Source organism: Pieris brassicae, chromosome 6 (genome assembly GCF_905147105.1).
Source record: "Pieris brassicae chromosome 6, ilPieBrab1.1, whole genome shotgun sequence".
In the NCBI taxonomy this organism is placed as follows: domain Eukaryota; kingdom Metazoa; phylum Arthropoda; class Insecta; order Lepidoptera; family Pieridae; genus Pieris; species Pieris brassicae.
The window spans coordinates 9,415,699-9,429,776 of NC_059670.1; the positions used below are offsets into that span (position 1 = coordinate 9,415,699).

Here is a 14,078-nt window from a genome sequence, read left to right on the forward strand (position 1 = left end):
TGAATAGCAGTGATTGGGCAATGATAGTGTAGTGATAAGATTGCAAGTTTCCTTGATAATAAACTAATCACCTTTAGAACTAAATAATTAAAACAATCGGAATGACAGATAATCTAGCAAGCGATAAAGAATCGCACAGTAAAGTTGGTGCACCTTGTGTGATAACGTGTTTGTGAGGAAATGTTTTGAGTTATAAATCGTGGGCAATATAATGGTGCTGTGTCCACCGTTTCGGTGGTCTTCTAGAAACAGGTTCGACCTGACGACTGCTGTGGCTGAGAGACGAAATGCTGGGCGACGGGAAACATTCTATGTGAGATTTTATTTTGCCTTTACAACGTCTTACGTGCATCTATAACATTATTAGATTGTTATTAGCATACATATCAAGGCTTTGAACCAGGTCAATTTAATGTGTTAATTAAATATAATGTATGTATGTGAGGCTAATTGAAAGGAATAAAATCAAAATTATCATTTGTAATCTTGATAGCTTCGATAATACTCGAAATCACAGCTAATTTAATTTTAATTAATGATTATAGAGGGCTTATTGAGAAATCGTAATGACAATGACCGCGACATAGTCTGTCTAGAATAAGAGAAAAGATGATATTTATGTTTTAAATACCGACGCTATCTCGGAATATGCTTAAAAGGAGTATTAAGAGTATCCACGACCCTAATTAACCTGTATCACATGCATAACCTGACTTATACAATATATATATATATATATATATATATATATATTCACCCGAATTAGGTGTACTTGGTTAACGTATTTAATGTATCGTATAGATGTCTTCTCTTGATGAAATGTTTGATCTTTGGCTATAACTTTAGTACTTATACATAATTGTTTTTTTATTTGAGTAATCTATAGAAGTGCGAAATAAATAAATGCCAAATTTGGGTCACTTTATAAACTTTAAATTATGGAAATTCGCTTCATATTTCACAACGTTGACTGTAACGACCAATAAGCCCCGCGATTCTGTATCGGTTCCACTGCTTACTTTTATATTAGACAAGCTCACGCCCAATCTTAGTAAGATTGGGAAAATCTAGCACGTTCTGGATTACCACCTACGCCGCAATATAGTATACGTATATCTTATAGCATATGCTTAACTAATAGTTTTTATGTATTCTTTAGAAATGCTATTTGTGAATTGGGGTGTAACGGGACAAAAATGTAAATATACCTAGCCATAAATACGAAACAAAGTAAAAAAAATATATTGCAAATAACATTTATTACTTACAGTAGTGTGTACTAGTAGTTAAATACATAAATATAAAACAGTTTAAAATACAAAATCTTTATCGAAGTGCTCTCCATTGGATGCAATACAGTCCTTTAAACCTTGAGGCCAGATATCACAAGAAGCACGCATTCTATCGAAGGGAAAATTCTTTACTGCCAATCTTACGGATTGTGTTAGGGAATTCAACTCCAAATTATCATGGTATTTAAAACAAGCCGTACTCTCTAAAACAGACGATAAATCATAATTCAGCGGATTAAGATCGAGACTAGAAGAGGGCCAGTCTTCAGGTCTCATGAAGTCTGAAACGTTCGTTTCCAACCAAGACTGCTTAGACCGAAGAACCATTCTCAGTTATTCAACATGGTGTTGTTAAGGGGGTTTACTACCTTTTCAAGAATGGTATCTTGATACACTTGTGCCGATGTTTTGATACCTTTTTCATAAAAGTATGGCTTAGCCACTCCTTGATAGCTAATACCCCACCAAACCATCACTGAAGTCGGATAGTGCCCACGTTGCACTCTGTCGGCTCTAAGTAGACCGTCGGCGTCGACCGACCGAAGCTACGGTCTACTAATATACGGTCACATTGTTTGTTAAAACATTTTCTCATCCGTAAACAAAAAAAATCTGTGACTTCCCTTTGTGCACCGCTTCAGTAGTTGTTTCCGTTTTACCACCCTATTCTTTTATAAATTATCAGTTAAAAAATGAGTAGTACGCCTCTTATAGGCTACAAGTCCTAAGTCATTTTTAAAAAAACGCGACATGGTTGTGAGTGTTATCTTCATCTCCCGAGATAAAATCTTTTGCTTTCGGACAGGATTTCTTCGAATTCATTTCCTTACTGCTTTGACCACCTTTTTCGTACGAACACTACGTTGACGGCCAGATCTTTTTCTGTCACAAACACAGGTCTCGTTGTACCTATTAATAGCCCGGTACACCAACATTTTACTAATACCAAGCGTATGGAGAGTTTTAAAAATTGCATTTGGCTCCATACCTACTTTGTGTAATGCAATCACAGCGATTCGGTTCTCTTTATCACCACACCTCATTTTAATATTGTACAATGTAATGCCGCCAAAATGAGAAAACACAATGTACAATTATATAAAAATTACAGATTCCAAATTAAATTCTGTTACTTTTCAATTGTAACAGTATTTACTGCCAGACTAAGTATATAGTATACTTACAACCTTTTTTGCTCTAAAATAAACATATTATTAAATGATTAGGTCTATATAGTAAAGTCGTGACTATACGAGTGAATAAGGAATGATGTATCGATTGTAATCGTAAAGTGGTATTTCTAGTTGTCCAATGTGTAGATAATAAAAGCAAAAAACCGCCTCTCATTCGACAATGTAAATTACATAAAAAAATAAAATGACCCGACGTGAAAGATTGTGAAATTGCTGCAAGTTTCAGTTTTTTAATTTAAATTTAAAACCTTAAAGAAATTCATAAGAATTTCTAAAAGGCCGACAAAGCAACTGCGAGCCTTTTACCTCTGTATAATTCTACATATCTGTTCATAACTGTTCCATCACAAAAAAAAATTATTAATGATGAAATCTTTTAATCATTATTGTTTAAGAAATATACTATAGAATGCTCACTTATACATATTAGTATTAAATGGAATTTTGTGTTTGATGTCTGTCACTGAACGTTTATCGCATACAAATTACGTGTTTTAAATAGCTTGATGGCCTGTTTTCAAAGTAGGCTCAGACTCGCGTTTACGTGTAACTCATACAATACTCATACAATTGGTTTCATTCAACGATATTTTTATGCTTGTCTATAATATTATAAATAGAGATTTTTTTTAAATCCTTCAGTCTCATTAGTATTAAGTAGGTATTATTATAATCAGCAATAATTAGCAATTTATTAATATTTAAATTAATATTAGTATGGGACGAGTTGATAAATCCTCTAATAATAATGTATTTATTGGCCAGATAACACGGTTAAATAACCCCGGGTAACATAGGTAAAAATGTTGCTTACAAAAACGTAAAAGTTATCAGACTCGCTTGATGCCACAACTCACAACCCCTGATACAGGTATCTCTGTAAATATGCTCTGAGGCGACCATAACAATTAAGTGATAGTTCCGTGGAGTCTGTTCCATTCAATATGGACTGGCAAAAACTTCTATATATATCAATATTTTCATTAATGTTAGTAATTAAGTTTTACAACTTACGCTCTTACGAGCGAGATAGCCTATTCACTATTCGATTTTGTTTCACATTTCCCAAGGATTATCATAAACCAATTAAAAAAAACATATTTCATACTAAAAATAGTCCTAGTTTCACATTAAGGCAAAGTATAAAAGTAAATTACTTCTCGGAACTAATGCATTTATCTAGTATGTTATGGTATTGTAAGCCTAGCAATAATTGTAATATTTATTACACAGAACATTCTAGGATAATTGCTACTTTTTTTATTTACATCTAACGTATGTTATTGTAATCGAAGGTTCTACCAGAGTCCTCTGAAGACACGCAAAATGGTAACCCGGAAATTTATAAAAACAACCTGGCAGTTCCTGATGTTGGTTCGAGTAAAAATTCCAGCTACATTAGTGTACAAAGCGAAAAATACAGAGAGAGCCAATCGAGGGACTCTGACAGTGGATCGGAGGACCAAAAAACAAACTCTGGACGCAAAACAATATCTGAAATCGTTCAAAGCAATCCCGAAAGACGTATGAGGAGGAAGCGTGGGGTGATCGCTCCTCATGCACCGCTCGATAACTCCAGATCCCTGACAGATCTTCAATATGAAAAATATGCTAAAGACGATGAGTAAGTGCTTCAACATGATAAGCTAAAGTATTTTAAAATACTACTTTTTAGTTGTATAACTAACGAATGCGTGGTTTCTTTTTATAATTTATCATGTCAACGTAACTGGGATAAGCTACATATGAAATAACATACTACTTAGGACATAACTAGGCCCAACGTGCCCTACATATAAAACATTAGAAAAAATGAGTAGCGCTACAAGCTTTATAGGTCTCAGATTTACAGGAGTAGGATTAGCTCCCTGTCCCTGACACCGTTGGCTTTTGGGTCAGCTGGTTTCCTCAGGATGTTTTCACTCATCGTTCGAGTTAAATGAGCACATAGAAAGAAAGTCCATTTGTGCGCAGCCGGGGATCGAAGCTACGACCACAGGGATGAGAGTCGTAACCTGGAGCCACTCGGCCAGCATACGTTTTTATCATTTGAAATTCGATATTCCGAAGAGTATTTATTTTTTTCATTTAGTTTACAGAATAATATAATAAAATCATAATATGTTACATTAGAAAATAGCTGTGGTTTGTATAAATGTAACCATAAAACTTTAGCAGTAGGTAAAATACCTTGTATCACCGAAATTTAATTTTCAGATCAATCGAACAAATAAAAAAGGCTTTAATGGCGAATGATTTCTTAAAAAATATAATGGACGAAGATAGACTGGGAGCCGTTGTGGAGGCCATGAGCCCTCAGGAATTCCCCGCTGGGAGTCTCATGATACGAGAGGGAGAAAGTGGCAGTCATTTATATGTGTCTGCATATGGACAGTTTGAGGTGTTGAAAGGTGGTCAAGTGGTGAAGAATTTTGGACCTGGAGAAGCGTTCGGCGAACTGGCCATATTGTATAAAGCAAAGCGTTTCGCGTCAATACGGTGTAAGCGTTATATTTATATTTACTTCTAACTTTGAATTGTAATTGTAATGTAAATATTTGTTTTCAAGGACCCAAACAAATAAACATCAAACGAACACGTCCTTCATCCATTACTGGGATGGACGTAGATCAAACGATGAGGCCAAATTTAAATTGTAAAATATAACGCACGATAATTCAATTTTGGCCTTAATAAACGTGAATGGATCGAATAAAGATTTTGTTTTTTTAAATGATTATATTTAAAAAGAGTTAATATAATCCGTCAATACTAATTTTTCTTGGTAATTTTTAAACTTTTGTCTAAAAAGGATGTGTGTATCGTTATTATTTGTTTTATACTTGGTATGTTTTTTCTTTGGTTTTAAATTCAATGTCTATAAAAATTAAACTCATATATTTTAATTCAAATATAAAATTCAGGTATAACAGAAGCAAAAGTATGGACTCTGGAAAGGCGTGTTTTCCAAAAAATAATGGTTCGAAGTGGACGTCAAGAGCAGGAAGACAACATGCGGTTCTTATCCTCTGTCCCTCTCTTGCAAGGAATTCATCCAATTGATCTTGCAAAAATTGCTGACTTTTTAAAGAGGGTAAGGATACTTTTATCTATGGGAATGTACCGTACAAATAATCAATATATTTTTTTTATTTACGCGTAACAAATTGTATGACGCAATAAGTAAGGACACAAATAATGATAATTGAAAAATGATTGCATGAAAACGTAAAATAACAGTTTCTTGAATTTTAATGACTTTAGCAGCGCTCAGTGAAGCGAAAATTAAACACTAAAGAGATTACAAAAACGAATACCTACAAATCTTTCGAAATTAATTCGCAGATACCATACGATGTATACCTAGTAAATCTACACATTTGTTGGTATACAAATACTTTACAAACCTGGGTTTGCTAAGGAATTGTTAATCCCGTTCTTGTTTCCGTAAAAATCAAAGTATTTATGAATGAAAATTAAAACCATCCCGGCGTTTATGCATGCAAACTCCGTGGAGTACTCCCAATATCCATCACAAAGAAGATGCTGATGTTGTGTATATTATAGGGATCAAGATTTCTGGCGATATCTATCTCTATTGGAGGATAAAAAATTAGGGCCCTAAAAATACAATAGTCACAAAACTGCAAATTATTAATTCAATTTATCAAACTTACAGGAATTCTTTGCTTCCGGTACGCCGGTGGTGCGTCAAGGTGATAAGGGTGATAAGTTCTACATCATCAGAGGTGGTACAGTAGTGGTGACGAAGCGGGATGGTGATGGTGGCGAAAGACGAGTGGGTCTCCTCAAACGTGGAGAATACTTCGGCGAACAGGCTTTGCTGCATGAAGATCGACGGCTTGCTACTGTGACTGCTTTGGCTCCAGGAGTCGAATGTTTGACATTAGAACGCGGGTACTATATCATTAACAATTTATAGAATTCATACTTTGGTTCAACAATAGGAGTAGTAGGCATTGTATGAATCATTTCATCCGCAACAGCATATATATAAGTATAATAATTGAAATTAATAAATGGTCTTCAGCTGACGTCGTGCATCTATGCATTTTATTTGACACTTAAAGTGGTTAGTGGGTTGTTCATGCGCTTCCCAACCGTTAAGTCGTAGGTTCAGACCTCAAGTCAAACGGTATTTTTACGTTTGCGTTTAATAACGAATTAAATACGTGTGAAGGAACTGTCGTGAGGAATGCGTTCTAAGTCATTTAAATTACTTTTAATTATTTAAATTCAATTAAGTCTACCCAAACATCGCCAGTACACGTCAGACAAAGAAATTGGCTATTAAGACAAACAATATCAAAACATATTTAGAATTTGAGATTTCAAGACATGTTTTGATAGCTTTGTCTAGCTTGAAACGTAAGACTGTCTACATAAATCCTATATAAAATGTACTAGGAGTACAGGACTCACTTGTAGCTTAATCAATCAAGCAACAAAGCACCAATATAAGCACTAAGATTGATGCAAAGTATACTGTATAACAGACAATTAATGTTACCTATATAAATTTATCAGTGAAATTTTTTGTGGATTTATCCAATGTGTTAATTTTATGTTAATTTTTTTTTTTGTTTTATACTTTTAGAGATGTATCTGTTTTGTTTCCTATATGAATAAATAAATAAATATTATTTCAGACCATTTACGGATTTATTAGGAAATTTGCAAGCACTCAAAAACGTTAGACACGCTGTGCCTAGACCATCACAACAAAAGAAGACTTCGGAAGTAAAGAGTGGTAATTTTGCATTTAATCTTTTCCGGGAATTTCTTTGAACTTCAAAGATAAGATTACTAAGTGCTAGGCTAATTAGTACCGCTTTGACTCACAAACAATCATACGTTGATAGCGGCTTTTACGAATGATATCTGAATGAAAAAAGTTGCATTGCAAGATATTAAGCTATTATTACAAAATAAATATAGATAAAATAAAAAGCAAATTATAATATATATTAAGCTATTACAAAATAAATATAATAAGAAATAAAAAGCATTTTATTTCACTAAAATGAACGCTAATAAGTATAATGATTTATTAAAAAATACAAACATTTTATTAAGTACTTATGATTCATATTAGATACATACGTTAGTAACTATTTAAGTAGGTACCCCCTTCGCAGGTTTACGCGATTCCTAGAATAAACGATTAAACCATTATTGAAAGAAAACAATTTTTTTACCGGATTAAAGCTATTTGTATTATTATAAACTTATAATTATGTCAAAAGTATCACATCATTCAACACCTTTTGTCTTCAGCTTCACACCGTGGCCACGCACGCGTAAAATTTAAATTTAAAAGTATGTAAATAATTGTAAGTTTATAATAAAAAAAATAGCTTTAATCCGATTAAAAAATTGTTTTCTTTCAATGAGTAAAAGCTATGATAACCAAAGACAATACTATAAACCATAATTGATCCATAATTTTTTGAAAACGTGTTTTCTATTTTGTAATTTTTCCTAAATAAACAAAGAAACCACTCACAGGCAGTTGGAAACTTTTTTCAGATGAAACGCAAATATAACAATGTATACATAGATATGTATACATTGTTATATTGTTACACTTAATAGCAATAAAAACAGTTTTGTATATTTAATACATTTAATTTTCGCAAAGAGGTTTAAAAAATATGGTATATTTTAATCTTTTTTTATATTTTCAGAATATGAATACATTGAATTAAAAGACTTGGATATTGTGGGAACGATGGGAGTGGGTGGTTTCGGTCGAGTGGAATTAGTACAGTACAAGAAAGATACGTCGAAAACCTTTGCCCTCAAATGCCTAAAGAAAATCGATATGGTTCAACAGCAACAGCAAGAACATGCGTTCAATGAGAAAAATATCATGATGTTGTGTAACAGCAGATTTATTTGTCGGTAAGTGGATTGTTTCTACTTTAAAAAAAAATCTATGGCGCTACAACCTTTTTAGGTCTGGGCCTCAGATTTCTGTATCTTTTTCATGATCATTTTTTAATCATATAGGCAAGTAGGTGATCAGCCTTCTGTGCCTGACGCGCACCGTCGACTTTTTGGGTGTAAGGCAAGCCGTTCTCCTCACGATGTTTTCCTTCACCGTTCGAGCTAATGTTATGGGCACATAGAAATAAAATCTATAGGTGCACAGCCGGGGATCTAACCTACGACCTCATGGATGTGAGTCGCACGCTGAAGCCACTAGGTCAACACTGCTCCTACTAACTGCTCTGTTTCTACTTTATTCTAATATTAAAAACATTAAACTTATTGAAAACTTTTGAGAGTACTAAGTCTTTAAATTTTCAAATTTCGAACTAAAAGTGAAGTCGAAACATATAATAACAAATATCTCTTCGATGAAACACTTCTTCCACTATATTTACAGGTTATATCGAACATTCAAAGATAACAAATACATTTATTTCCTAATGGAGCCTGTGTTGGGTGGCGACGTGTGGACTATACTACAAAAGCAACGGTACTTCCCCGAGAACATTGCACGGTTTATGGCGGCTTGTGTGGTGGAGGCCTTTCAGTATCTGCACTCGAAAGATATAATTTATAGAGACCTTAAGCCTGAAAATTTAATGTTAGATAGGAAGGGCTATATTAAACTGGTACGTACATATCTAGATAATAATAATAACCGTTATTGCTGTAAAATACTTATCCTAGTGGATAAAAGTTTGAAGTACTATATAGACTAATAACTAATCGGTAAGCCGGTTAATTTCTATTGTATAGCTTGTCCTTGGACATAGGCCTCGAGGTTCTCGGTGTCTAGCTTTACGTAGCCACATAGGGTCAGCTGCTCTACTTATATCATCTCCCATCTTTTTATTTGTCTTCTTCGTTTTGTTTTGCCATAGCGAGGAAGCGATTCCGTCACTTATACGTTCATTTATCTTCTCTCATAATGTGTCCTGTGAATTTCCAATTCAGTCTTTTACTAGAAGTAACTGCATTTCTGAACTTTGTTGTGTCTTTTAGAAAACATATCTAATTAGCTTACAGCAATCTATAGGTGCCCACCTTCTATGTAAGACACAATTAATTATGTAATTTTTTCATTGTAATATAAATGTTAACTCAAGCTCATAGACTGAAAACACCGATGCTTTTCTATGCGTTATTATGAGTTTCACGTATAAAGAGTTGAGCTTTGAGACTATAACGTGTGGATAATCACATAAGGTTAAAGAATGAAAAACCTTATAAAATCTGTGAGTTAATCACATGATCACAGGGTGATAAAACGTTACATTTGTTTGTATTGCATACAGAGCAATACAATGCAATAAAAACGTAATAACGCCATAAGTGGTATAGTTAGAATGTGTTCTTCAGAATTCACCTATTGAAACATTTTAGTTGAATGTATAATATAAATAATATGAGCATTAGATCTGAAGCTGCCTTGAATACTGATGAGATAAGTTGCAAGGCTGATATTGTTTTAATCTTTATCAAAAAATAATGGCATATCCTAGATAATTTATATTTATAAACACATAGGTTATCGTCCTTTAGGGGCCAACCAATGTCTAACTCATTGGAGTTATTTTTATATATTTCTAACTTCAGGATGTTATACAATTGTATACAAATTTATTTAACACTCCCATATGTAGTGTTTGTATAACTGTATAGTTTACATACATATAATTGTTTTCACATTGAAATGTACTGGTGTTTGACACGGTTTTCAAGTGTTTTACCTACGTAGTATTTAAGTGTGGGAATATAAACAGAAATAAGATCTTGAGTATTAACAATGTTATTTACGCAAAATTTACAAAATTAAGTAAGTAGGTCATAAAATATGAATACAAATTGATGATCTAATAATTGGAAAACTAGAACACCCACACATATTATGTAAATAAAAAGGTAATAACACCATGTTCAATAACCACTGATCATTAATAAGAAATACACAAAATATATATTGTAACACGTAGTATTTTTTGTAACACCTTTGAAACCTACCATAGTTTATCCTTAACCCTATGAATACAGGGGCCATTCCTTGTAACTCCCATAATTAATAACGATGATAAATTTCAGGTCGATTTTGGATTTGCTAAGCGTTTGTCATCAAACAGTAAGACGTGGACATTTGCAGGCACCCCAGAATACGTTGCACCTGAAATTGTCTTAAATAAGGTACTGTGTAATTCATATAATGCTAAGGCTAGGTTCGATTCCTGTTGAAATGTACTTACATGTTAGAAGATAAATGCCCATCAAGGGCAAATTGGAGACTAGGGCTTTCAAACACATTTATTCTGAAACATAAGATGTCATGTTATACCTTTAATAGCCTTCACATATTGTAATTCAATACTTATGACTTGTCTACTGTATTTTTTTAATTACTTATACCTCTCAGGGTTTTACCTACAGCTAATTCTTCCTCTGCTTGCTAGAATATACTTGTAAACTTCGACTTGTTCCGTTTCCATTTCCACACATTGTACTATAATGTATTTCCATTTATTTATACTTAAATGTTTTTCATATCACTTTCGTGTTATTTTTCAAAAACGTTTTTTAACTTATTTTTTTTAGTATTTGTTATCAGTTTCTAGTCAACCCATTACCGAAGTATTCACTTGTTCTTGTGCTACGCTTAATTTGCCGCTGACATACACCAATTAAACAATTTAAAACAATAAAATTTTGTAGAACCATTGTTGCATCGTGGTATTTAATAATTTTGTCACTCTTGCATTTAAAAGAATCAATCGAAGAGGTCTTACTGAATTTGGACTTCACAAACAATAGTATTCTTTTGTTTCCGGACAAATATATCTGAATAGGTAGAAACCTATATTAGTTATCAGCAATGCAATTCAAACTATTAAAATTAACTGATATACTTTTTTTATAATTGGTGGCTCTTTTAAGGCAACAGTTATTTATCCCAGGCCTAGTTGGCGCTCTGGCCAGGCGGGAGAAGTCAAGCCTTTTAAGCAAAAACGTCCCTTTTTACGGAAGGAGAGATTTGACAATTTCTAGCTTCTTGGCGACAGATCAGCTTGATCGTGTGCCTGATAGGCATATATTAGCCTAGGGGTTGTATAAATAAAATAAAAACATCATGTCTAGATAATTCTTTGTTGGTTTCGCGTTTTTGAATTTTCGAGATTCACGTTGAAAATAATTCAATTTTATAAAGTTTATTTTCCTTTAATTTTAATTTAACTGGTAGTAATCATGTTTTTCGAATACACTATTATAACTACTAACATAGTTTTCCTATTAGGGTCATGACCGCGCAGTGGACTGCTGGGCGTTAGGAGTCTTCATCCACGAGCTGTTGGTTGGCAAGCCACCCTTCCGAGCTGCCGGTGGTGATCACATGAAAACATACACCCTGATATTACGTGGTATCGATGCAGTAGCATTCCACCCTCGAGTGCCCAAGTCTGCTCAAATGCTCATACGCAAGCTGTGTCGTGCTGTACCCGCAGAACGATTGGGATATTTGAAGAATGGAATAATTGATGTTAAAAACCATAAGTAAGTTAAAATTTAGTTTTGGTTTATTTTGGTTTTATATACAAATTTAACATACAATTATTAATTTAAAATTACGTTTTCGCGGGCTTACTAAACACTAGTAGTGTAGTGTAAAAGGCATTATGAAAAATAATTCAAAAGACAATATCTGACAACATTACTGAAAAGAAGAAATAAGCCAATACCCGTATTTTAAAGACTGAACTATTTTAATGAAACTTTGTTTCCTTATTTGGAATATATAAGATCAACTTGTTCCTGTGACGTTTGACTTATACAAATAACTTACATTTTTATTGTAAGTATATGTTTGCACTACTCTTATGTAATTTAATACATTTTTATTTTATCTTTATTCACAGTGGTTGCCTGGAAGAGATCGCTCGAAAGCGATAAGGCCGCCAGTTGCCCTCCTTTTGATTTAATTATGTTCATTTTTTATATTGTAGTGTAACGAAGTGATAATAATATATATATATATAAACAAACCCATCAACCCCGTGGAACATGAGACATTAATTTTTTTGCATCAGTTCCCTAATAATTTTGTTGTTAATACCTTTGATGCCACTCCCGAATCATTTAATTGCCAGATTTTATATCTATAGCCTGCGCTATTCATGGAGGCGGAAAAAAGTATAAATAAAGATGTAGGTTAAAGAAATTGTGTCAATAATATTATACCATCAACTATGAATGAAATGACCATGCACCAATTAACTTGACTTAACGTTTACACATATTGGAAATTCCCAACGCAGATTATATGCGTGAATCATGATCCCAGTTAGTATTCGAAATTCAAATCGGATGTATGGCGTCATACAAACAAAAAACTGTAACGTGTTGTTTTAAGGAAGGTTGTCACTAAATAATCAAGAAAATGTATTTGTTTCGAGACTATTATATACTAGCCCATCTTACTTGACATTAACTATCTTATTCATAAGAAGTATATCAGTTTAATTGTGTATCAAGTACTCATCTGTCTCATTTCATCATTTAATTTGACAGAAAGAGACGTAAGAGAACTTACGAGATTTAGTTCTTTTGAATAAGGGGTTTACTTTTATGATAGCCTATGGAATTTAATCACTTACAATATAGCATTATAATAGCGAGCAAATTATTTGATTCGGTCCAGAACTTTTTCAGTTCATTCTTTACAAATATACAAATCTTTCCTCTTAATAATATTAGTAGCAATTGCCAATATATGTTAAAAATAATGTTTTTATATTCTCTTTTGAAAATTAATTATCAATAGGCGTAGTTATGAATAAAATATCGGATATTAACGTAATACATTATCAAATGTAGTCGTAAGCTAATATTTTTTATTTTTTAGGTGGTTCCTTGGATTCGACTGGGAAGGATTGAAAGATGGAAAACTGAAGGCACCCTTAATACAGCCAGTTACCAACGATTTAGATTTATCCAACTTCGAGAAATATCCTAAAGATAAATTACCCCCGGACGAGACTTCGGGATGGGATATTGATTTTTAAGTGTTTTATATGTGTCTACTAATATATCTAAGGCTTTTAATTTAATATAATTATATCAGTTTTAAGAAGTGTATAGTGTACGGATGTAACTTTTACTAAATATATTTAGTGTTTATCTGATAATACTAAAATGGGACTAAATAAAATATATGTAAAATTTATAAAATATCGAACTATTCTTAAATATATTTTTATACAACAATTGCAGCTAATTTTTATTGCGTGTGGCACTTAAGATTAATCACAGTTATATTCGCTGTTTCAATATGATTGGTCGTATCAAGCTATAAATTAAAAGGTCATGAATGGTACAATACAAAGCGATGTGGGAAACAATTGAAAAGCGACTACCGGAGCTTTTTCTGGTCCTCACTGCCTAATCACTATTACGTTAAGTTGGTTTTTAATTTAAAAATACTCTACGGTATTTGAATGTGGTAATTTTAAGTAAAATACCCTTTCTTTATTTATAAACGCTTCGTAAAAGATTGGTACATGAAAAATAAAATACAGTTTTTAATGCGTCAAGCACC

At 32.9% G+C, this 14,078-nt stretch overlaps 1 protein-coding gene across 1 annotated transcript; it reads left to right on the forward strand.

Annotated features, from left to right (window-relative positions):
- The first annotated feature begins 13 nt into the window (after positions 1 to 13).
- On the forward strand, positions 14 to 13,701 carry LOC123711265 (cGMP-dependent protein kinase, isozyme 1-like). The gene is made up of 11 exons (XM_045663764.1): positions 14 to 313; positions 3,781 to 4,109; positions 4,703 to 4,986; positions 5,410 to 5,579; positions 6,165 to 6,403; positions 7,156 to 7,256; positions 8,194 to 8,410; positions 8,898 to 9,129; positions 10,580 to 10,678; positions 11,781 to 12,037; positions 13,386 to 13,701. Exons 1-11 carry the CDS (start codon positions 212 to 214, stop codon positions 13,543 to 13,545), a joined length of 2,190 nt encoding a protein of 729 aa, XP_045519720.1. The 5' UTR covers positions 14 to 211; the 3' UTR covers positions 13,546 to 13,701.
- The last annotated feature ends 377 nt before the right edge of the window (positions 13,702 to 14,078 follow it).

Coding starts and splice junctions, on each gene's coding strand:
- LOC123711265 (XM_045663764.1), top strand. CDS start 212: ATGGTGCTGTGTCCACCGTTTCGGTGGTCTTCTAGAAACAGGTTCGAC. Junction 8,411..8,897: donor AACAGCAGATTTATTTGTCG/GTAAGTGGATTG, acceptor CTATATTTACAG/GTTATATCGAACATTCAAAG. Junction 10,679..11,780: donor CTGAAATTGTCTTAAATAAG/GTACTGTGTAAT, acceptor TTTTCCTATTAG/GGTCATGACCGCGCAGTGGA.